The sequence below is a fragment of the Olea europaea genome, chromosome 15 (genome assembly GCF_002742605.1).
Source record: "Olea europaea var. sylvestris chromosome 15, O_europaea_v1, whole genome shotgun sequence".
Lineage (NCBI taxonomy): Eukaryota > Viridiplantae > Streptophyta > Magnoliopsida > Lamiales > Oleaceae > Olea > Olea europaea.
The window spans coordinates 5,419,785-5,428,941 of record NC_036251.1 but is presented as its reverse complement, the minus strand read 5'-3'; the positions used below and the strand labels follow the sequence as shown (position 1 = coordinate 5,428,941).

The window sequence follows — 9,157 nt, the reverse complement described above, 5'->3', positions numbered from 1 at the left end:
ACAAAGCAGAAAGTGTTTTAATGGGAAATATGTATCGTAAACCTCTTGTGAAATAAAGCGACAAGCTAAATGTACAATATCACACAAAACAAAAGTGTTTTAGGAGTTAAACTAAAATCTCGACTATCTTAGACAGTATTAAATAAGAAAAATAAATTTTTTTTTTAGCCTGATACAATCCAATCACGCCTGTGTGTATTGTTAAACTTATATATTGAACCATAAATACACTCGATTTTTTTTTTTTTTTTTCAAAAAACAACCATGAACTTATTGAACTTCCAATCGAGATAAAAACATAAGTGCACATAAAAGAATTCTTGTGCCCAGTAGAATTTGAACTTAAAAAATGGCTATCATCAATGCCTATCTAATATCTATACACGGGCAATTTGAACTAATCTCACTAGTCTCCGCTGCTTGATTGTCATTTCTTCAACTGATATGCTGTACATTTTTCCAGATCAAAATTCAGCCTAAAAATTGTAATCTTCCTTATTCACAGACAAAATTACCCTGCAAAATAACGACCCCATATTCAGAATTAAATGACAATTCTTAATCTAAGTAAATAAATACAAGAAGATTATCAAAATTGAAGGTTTCAGTGAAATTGGTAACTAACATGAAAATATCTTTGAAAGCCCATTATGTGATTATTAGATAGTTATATGACTAATTAATAGTCAAGATAGGCAACTTTCAGCTAAGAAACTTGTTGGACACTGCTATGGCAATGGACTCCAAAATACTTGGTCGGAGACGAGAGATAGCATATCAAACTTCGACAACAAATGACAATTTTTTAGTTTCCACCCGAAAGTCTTCGACCAAGCTGCCCAGATTGATACCAGTATTTATGGATGTATTATAATTGATCCTTGTTTGTATTAATTGTTACAAGTAACAAAACATCTCTTTGATAATGGCATCTCAATGTTTTGTATTAATCACAACTAAAAAGCAATTATTTTCATAGTTATTATAGTTATTAGTATTTCAAATTCATTTCAATAACTAAATTAGGATATGGATTTTGAATAAATAACATTATATTGGATATGGATTTCAACTTATATTTATCAAATAAATAAAATATTACCAATACCAAAGTCAAGCAAGTGGATATGGATTTCAAGTTATATTTATCAAATAAATAAAATATTACCAATACGAAAGTCAAAGCAAGTAGAAATGGATTATTGTCCGTCTATTTTCAAAATAATAATACGAAAAATTTCTTCTTACAGAAAATAATAATTAAGAAAAGAATACATTGATGATCAGACTTGAAGTATAACTAATAGATCTTATCATGTGCATAATTTTACAATATTATATAAGTTATAATAATATTGTTCTAACCAAGAAAATACAAAATAACATGATAAGATCTATCTCTTGGAGATGCATCATGCTCGATTTTCACTGCATTGATTAAGATTACAATAAATCATGCTATTATAGCATGGTTATATCTTATGAAAGGTCTAACATCTAGTTTAGTCGATACGTGCATCTAATATGATTCTTCCTAGACAATTGTTATATATCCAACTAGCTCTCTACTAAATTATCCAACTTCCAGGGGAATGTGTCTTGACTGAAGCTAGGATTTCTCTTCATCCGATGTTGGACATGGCTGCCCAGGAACAGAATCAACAAAGAACTCCTCTACTGAAACGACAAAGCATCAAAATATGATCAAAAATGTTAATATCAATCAAATAGACAAATAATTTTAAAAAAAATGTTTCACTTCTTACCAATATCATCTTGCTCCGGAGACTCAAGTAGAATATCCGAATCAGAAGGCAAAAAGGGAGAACCGGGATAGTTTCCAAGAGCTCCTAGATCTGCAATTTTTTATTTTTTATTTATTTTTTTGGAAGTAACATGCATAATTAGTTACGAAATCTACAGAGTCAAGGCGAGAAACAATTAGAAGTAAGGACAAAATATTTTTTTCATGAATTAAACTACCATATCAAAGTAGCTATAAAACACTCAAGGTGTGTTTAATATGTAGTACTCGACACTCTTGTAAGGAATAATAGACAAGATTTTAACTTTTTTTCTTCGTTCATCCTAAAATACAATAAACGGAACATGCTATGAGTGATCATATTTAATCTTAAGTGACTATATGTAACAGTTATGCAAACCCCACTTATACTCAGAGATCTCTCTTTTTATGGAACAAAGAAAAACAAGACATGCCCCAACTCCCAGGAATGCACATTTTAAAAAATGCAAACGACTCAACTGAGATCAGATCGTAGTTACCTCCCAAATTCGATAGATCTGCTGTCAAGTCTGAAAGACTGAAGTTCCAAGGTATCTGAGCCAAGGATCTTAGGGAATCTCTAGAAGTTCCAGCAACATTATTGGGTGGAAGCTGTAGTCCTATTGAACTTGCCACATCAGATGTAAAGGCCGTGTCAAGGGTTGATGTCTCTACTCCTATGCCAGATATCTCTGATGCGCTGAACGGGAAATGTCCAGTGGAAGCAACTGATGTGGGGCTCACGGGCATATCTGACATGGATGACATCTCATTATTTGGAGGCATAGCAGGCGATACATCAACTAAACTGGTGTCAATCATCAGACTGCAGAGGAGAAAATTGGCAGTCATTAGCAGGAGATTTAGCCTCCATTTGGCAAATAATACATCGTTTATAAAGGGGAATAATAAGAGGAATGTACAAGAAATGTGAGAATAATAAATGAATAGTAGATATGAATTTATTGCTTGACTTGGACTGAATTTAATAACCATTTATAACTTGGCAGCCAAACTGAGGCCTAATAAGCTAAATGTGGAATCATAATTTCTGGGGTTACAATTAACTTCATGCAAAAGTAGTATTTTTCTGTCCATCTATGATGAAATATTCAATGGTCATGATAATATATTAAGGGCTTAGATAAAGAAACACTCATGACTCTGAAATTTCTCTATGAATCAAATATTTTTTATATAAAAATAAAGGAAACGTAGGCTTTAGGAAGAAGAATTCGCACTCATTCCCAGACATCATTCGAACTGGATGGAAATTTCCTGGTGCTGGAACTCCATTAACAATTGGACAGCTAGATGTGGTATACCCTGTAGAATCAAAATGATGTTGGCCTGCAGCGGGAACTGGAGGCTGCTGTATAACAGGGTATCCCATAGGTAAATTATTGACTGCACTGCAAATGAGTGGCATTAATTAATGATAATAATATGATAATAGATAATTGCAGTTTAACATGCACACAACATACCATTAATTTAAGCTTTCAGTGACCTTATTCTACATCCTACTTTCTTCAAAAGGGAAAAAAAGAAGAAAAGACAACATAACAGCAAAATCCCCAAAACTTTAGGGAATTATGGGGGCTAAACACTGTAGTGTTAACACAAAATCTCTGTCCACCCTTCCCACTCCAAGTGAGTTATGTTTAAATCTTGAATCTCAATCTCTTAGTGGAAAGAGTTCCAACTGAAAAAGCTCGTGTGGAATATAGAACAGTACAGAAATATAAATATACATGTGCATTGTGAGTGGCACGGTCAAAATAAGCATTAAGACAAACCTAACTTGCATAACAGGAAGTTAATTTGACAAAAGGCACCGGGCAAAGAAGTAAATAGCTGGTCAGATATCAGAAGAAATAAAGGGAATCGAAATCGAAAATATTGGAGGCATCACAAGACACCAAAAGATAGTACAAGACTTTTAAAAGGCCAAAGCCTGCTTTTGATAATTAGGCCTCGTTTGATTCCCATTTTTCTCAAGATACATTTTTCTCTCTCTTCTTTTCAACCACGCATTCTTAATTAAAATAATATTACACGCAAATCAAAAACTTTTATTTATTTTTCTTCCACACATTTTCCATCAATCTACTATTCTAAAATTCATTTTTCCATCAAAATGGGTGTCAAACACGCTCTAAGAAGTTGCTTTTAAACATGACAAAATAATTTTTTTGAAGTGCTTTGCCTGGCTAGAAGAGCTTTCAGAGGAAATTGGCCGAAGATAGCTTTCTCAAGAAGCTCTTCTGCAAGAAGCCAAAGCAAAAGCAAAGGCAAAAGCCAAACGGGCCTGAAATAACTCTAGATGACTCATGACAAATAAATGATCAAGGGCATGACCCCTAACTGCAAGGAAAATTGGCACATGTCTTTGCGCATCCCCACTTGAAAGATAACGAGTTTCTCAGCTAAGGTTCAGCACAAAAAAATCGACTTCAGAAACACAGGAATTAAAATATAGGTTTCCTCCCTTAAAAGACCCATAATAGAACAGTAATCTGGAGGCAACCCACAAGCTTACTGAAAAACTCAAATATACATGAATATCATTAATTTCTTTTATGACCACAGAATGGGGTTATCGCAACTGAGAAAATGCACTTTTGCTCGTATGCAAAGGCTTTTTAAGTACAAGAATAACGTAATGTGAAGCATGACAATATTCTCCTATCTTTCAAGATAGGGTGGTAACAAGACAGCTCGCCAGTCCTACCATACCACTCAGCACAGGTCATTGCTTAACAAAGCCCGATCTTTTGGGCTTGCGAGCCATTTTCTTAAAGGGAAAATGGGAAATTCATTCGCTGTGTCATATGTTGCCAAAATGAAGAAGTAAACCCTCAAGTTGATGCTTTTGAGATTTCTCTCGTGGACGTCATTTCTTCCTCATTGACATCTAGGTCAGTAGGAGCATTTGTATTTGTATCCAACTTTTAGTGAATTGGAATGTGATCGTCACTAAAAAAATTTACCGCAACCAGATGGAGTGCTTGAACTACCCAAAAATTGGTTTTAAGTAATCATTAGAAGATCCGAAGACTAAGAAAAATGTAAGAGAGCTAGAGAGAAATTTAAAGAACTAGTGAATTACAGAACTCATGATGAGCCAACCCCAACTTTGAAGGTAGTAGCCAAGTCAATGGGCAGGCTTGCGAGCCGGCTCAGTCTAGCTTGTTGGCACCCTATTTTGGGGCAAGGAATGAGAGTTTTATCACAAGGTTAACAGACCACAAAAAATTAAAATAAATAATAGGCATGAAAATGAAACATCGTGAGACGTTAATATGCATTCTCTGGACCTAAGTTAAGATTAAAGCACAGAAAGATGAGGTCTCTATTTTTCACATCAACAGCTTTCAATAACCCAAATCTTTCATATTAAACGAACATCATAGAAACTGAGACCTTCAAGATTGAAATAAATGCACAGTCAATTATGCATTCAGCATCAAGTGTCGAACCAGAATATAGATTATCGAACACAATAAGTGAATGACAGAAAGTAATTACCCGCCATTGGATGAATTCCATTCTGAATAGGAGATAAAGGAACCTTCAGAGGAGCTGGATATTTCATTAGATGGCACTGATGCTCAAGCAAGTTATTGAATAAGATAATTTGTTTCTTCAGTTTAAGTCTTATGTAGTAAGCCCGGAAAAAGTCAGCATTTTCTTCTTCTAATTTCTGCCACACTGAAGAATAAAAATAATGAAAATGGATTACATCAAAGCCTGATACATGGGCTCACCAGTTACTTTCATACAGATAAAAGTCAGTACAGCAGCATATATCAAGGGACAGTGACAATAGATTACTTTAGATGTTCTGATGCTACCTACCTAATGTTGTGAACCCAGGATCTATTCTGGCGCGACTCAGTAGGGTCGTCACAACCTCATCTCTATTCATATACAACTGTAGACATCTTTCTATCAAATTCTGGACCTACAGCAGATAATGATCATAATCAATATAGAGAACTGAATCCTGAAATTTGTTATTAAAATGCCAAAGACAACAGGAACAGGCATGAAGGATAAACAATTGCCTTACAAGTTCAATATCCTGGCGTGAAACTTTTCTGTTGTCATTGTTTGACACAGAAACTGAACCTGAATCCGGTACAGGTGTCTCTGTAACATTATTTGGTTGTTCACATTGGGACTCGTGTGATACCTGATTAGCGGGCTTTATTTCTGATGTGTTATGTGAATCCTGCAAAAGTTTTATGTTAAACATGAGAAAAGCGACTAAGTAAATAAGGAGTTCATATAAGAAATCTGATAAAATACGTACTTGACATGAAATGACATAGATTTGTTTACATTTTAAATGCTCATTTTGATGGGAAACAAAATATGCATTTATATGCAGTATATAGATCCACATGGCATATAAATTATCTTTACGTAGCAAGGCTCCATTACAACGTTAGAGTTCAGCAAGGAAAACTTAAGGAAAGCACTAAGAAACTCCTGTTTGGTCACAAAAGAAAAACATGAGAATTATAACCTGTTTGTTCGTCATTTCAGCTAAATGCAAGCTGAGAGTGGCTCTCCACGAAGCTCATGTATCGTGCAATCATTCAATTCAACAAGTTCCTAGATTCTACTTAAATAATCCACAACAAACTGACGCACTCCTCCACCAGGAAAGAAGAAGCTGCAGTTATAAAATTTCTACCATCCAGAAGCAGCTGCCAAATAAAGTGGATACAATACAACTGGTGAAAACTGCCTAGCTCATGAAATTTATATAAATCAAGAAAGTAAAGGAATCTTTGTCTTTCCATCATTATGCTCTAGTTTAGGTCATCTTACATTCAAAGAGTATCTGTGTGTTATCAAGAATTTGCAATGGCTCAATGCAAAGATTGACATCAACATTATTAAGCTAAAATGACTGATTGTCCAGCCAGTACTTGCCTTCAAGTTCCTTGTAAAGTGAATCAGAAGACAGAAGTAACAGATAACAGCTTGGACAAATACATATGGTGGCCACTAGTATGTACTTTAACTCACTTGATGGCATTTGCTACTTTTGCTACACAGGCATCATTTCAGCATAACCATCAGAAAAGTACAAGACCCTTTAGTTTATCAAGTTACCGAGTGCTATTTAGCTAACTATGTGCAATTAAGGGTGCAACCACAAGAGCACAAGAATAAGCAGTGATCTAAAAGATTCATTCATAATAGCAGTTAAAGTTAGCAATAGAAGACACTCAAGCCAGGCAAAGCATGATATGTTAAGATGTGACAGAAGGTAATTAGAATTTCTCCATTTATAGTTAATGTTACCAAGAATAATTTTACATCAAACCACCATATGATATAAGGAAGAATGCACGGACTCCTTCGAGCTGTGAGATTGGCTAAGAACAATAATCCTCGTGATAGTTTTCAGTTCCAAATATTTGTTAATGTCAGTCAAGACTCAAAATTATATCAGCATGAAATGATATTTCAGTCCCTTAGAAAAAGTTTATACATCTGTATCTATCTGATGATCCTACACGCACAGCATAGTCCATGCAAGTGTACATGTGTACAAAAAGCTAATTCTTTCTCCCCTACTGACAAATATATCAATCTGAATTGATTGAGGAAAAATGGAATCATTGAGCGTAAGAAGTCTTCCAAAATTTTTCCATTATACAGCAGTTGCTCAAAAATTCCTGGAAGTTTCAAATGTTTGAAAAGGTGTTCCTAAGAGTATATTTACCCTCACAGCTTGTAGTCTCATCATCATTTACATTTTTTACATTGCAATATGCTCTAGTAATTCCCTGATAAACAGTTGCTGGATAGTATAGTACATTTTTCAGTGAGAGATGACCTTCAATTATGGAAGTTTGAGTCTTATGTTTACAATTCTTTGAAGCATGCACATGCACAAGGACAAGAAAATCACAATATGCGTCCAACACATTCTTAATTATCCTCTTCGCAGAAAGAATCATTTTACTGACTCAATCCTAACATTATGAAATCCAAATTATAGACACAAATTTATTAAATGTGTGACAAATTTGCCAATAGATTCAGATTGATATGGAATTTTTTATTTTTCTTTCTATTGTCAGCTTTGCATTCGAGGTCCAATTTTTTGCCATATCACGCTTCAATGTAGAACAATCAAATTGCTTAACTAAACAAAACTGAGTAATATTTGCACAGGTCTATATGAATAACTGATAATAGAAAAGAGAATAACAAAACAACACCAATGATCAAGATTTGTAGGCGCTGAAATCCAAAGACCCAGTCATATAATTCAAAAAATCACATGATAAAATAATATTGAACTTGGTACCCAAATCTAAAATTTTAGAGACACATTAAAGCATTTTATTCAGGAAAAATGCGGAACCAAAATTTATATTTGGTAAAAAAATAATGCATAGTTCCGCCAACACTTCCTTTCACGAAAATTTACTCAATAATAAATCAAGAAAGTAAAATAATATACCAGAGAAAAATAGATTAAAATTTTCATTAAAGCAAAAGTGTCCTATTAGACTCTAGGAACTCCATAACCACCATAATTACTTCGATCCAAAAATACATAATCTCTCCTATCCAATCAACATGACCTTTATCCTCTTGGTCAAAAAATTCTTTTATTTGCTTCTTTCCACCATTAAAAAACCATAAACTTTAGACACAAATTTATTGATTATGGAAAGACATATTGCAGCGTACACTTTAGCACATTCTAACTAACTTTTAAACCTTGCAAAATGAAAAATACATAACTTCGTTACCATTAGAACAAATTTACTCAACAATAAAGAAAGTAAATTATTAAGTAAATTATTATCATTTTCTCCACATCTATAAACATAGACAAATTCCAAATTACATCAAGCTAAAAACCATGATTTTTAATTCATATAATCCTATGGCTCCATCCAAAAGACAATCTTCTCAAAATTTGTCGTTATATTCCTAATTTCCACTCATTATTTCAAATTTTGCATCTGAATATAAATATTTTGTGAAACTAAAACCAATAATCACAGAAGATCTCCTGAATAGCGAATAATTTACTGTTATCGAAACTAGTAAACAAATATAATTTAACCCACAAATTTAAATCCTAAAAATTACCTTTGAAGACAGATTTCAACGTCAAAAGCACAAAAGGGCCTAGATTTTGAGTTTACATTGACAGGTATTGAACCCAAGATAAGAAATTTTCAGATTTAATTCAGAAATAAGAGTTCAAGAACTCTTCAGTAACAGCACCTAATGACAAGTACTGGCATATATATATATATATATATATATATATATATATATATATATATATATATATATATCAAAAAAAAAAAAGAGATAAATAAG

At 33.4% G+C, this 9,157-nt stretch overlaps 1 protein-coding gene across 3 annotated transcripts; it reads right to left on the bottom strand.

Moving 5' to 3' along the window:
- Positions 1-1,295: 1,295 nt before the first annotated feature.
- On the bottom strand, positions 1,296-9,063 carry LOC111409920. 3 transcript variants are annotated; one of them, XM_023040032.1, is made up of 10 exons: positions 8,921-9,063; positions 6,629-6,851; positions 6,321-6,504; positions 5,862-6,023; positions 5,648-5,753; positions 5,318-5,500; positions 3,028-3,193; positions 2,287-2,612; positions 1,767-1,856; positions 1,296-1,677 (listed from the first exon to the last, which is right to left on the bottom strand). In XM_023040032.1, the coding sequence occupies exons 3-10, from the start codon at positions 6,333-6,335 to the stop codon at positions 1,610-1,612; spliced, it is 1,116 nt and encodes a 371-aa protein (XP_022895800.1). In that variant the 5' UTR covers positions 6,336-6,504; positions 6,629-6,851; positions 8,921-9,063; the 3' UTR covers positions 1,296-1,609. The 3 variants fall into 3 exon arrangements, with proteins under 3 accessions (XP_022895800.1, XP_022895798.1, XP_022895801.1); XM_023040030.1 differs by lacking the exon at positions 6,629-6,851; XM_023040033.1 differs by lacking the exons at positions 6,321-6,504; positions 6,629-6,851.
- Between the last annotated feature and the right edge of the window lie 94 nt (positions 9,064-9,157).

Bases quoted from the DNA above. Each gene is read 5' to 3' on its own strand.
- LOC111409920 (XM_023040032.1), bottom strand. The intron at 3,194-5,317 runs GTAATTACTTTC...TTTGCAGTGCAG, and splicing joins TGGAATTCATCCAATGGCGG to TCAATAATTTACCTATGGGA. The intron at 2,613-3,027 runs GTGCGAATTCTT...TCTCCTCTGCAG, and splicing joins CGAATGATGTCTGGGAATGA to TCTGATGATTGACACCAGTT.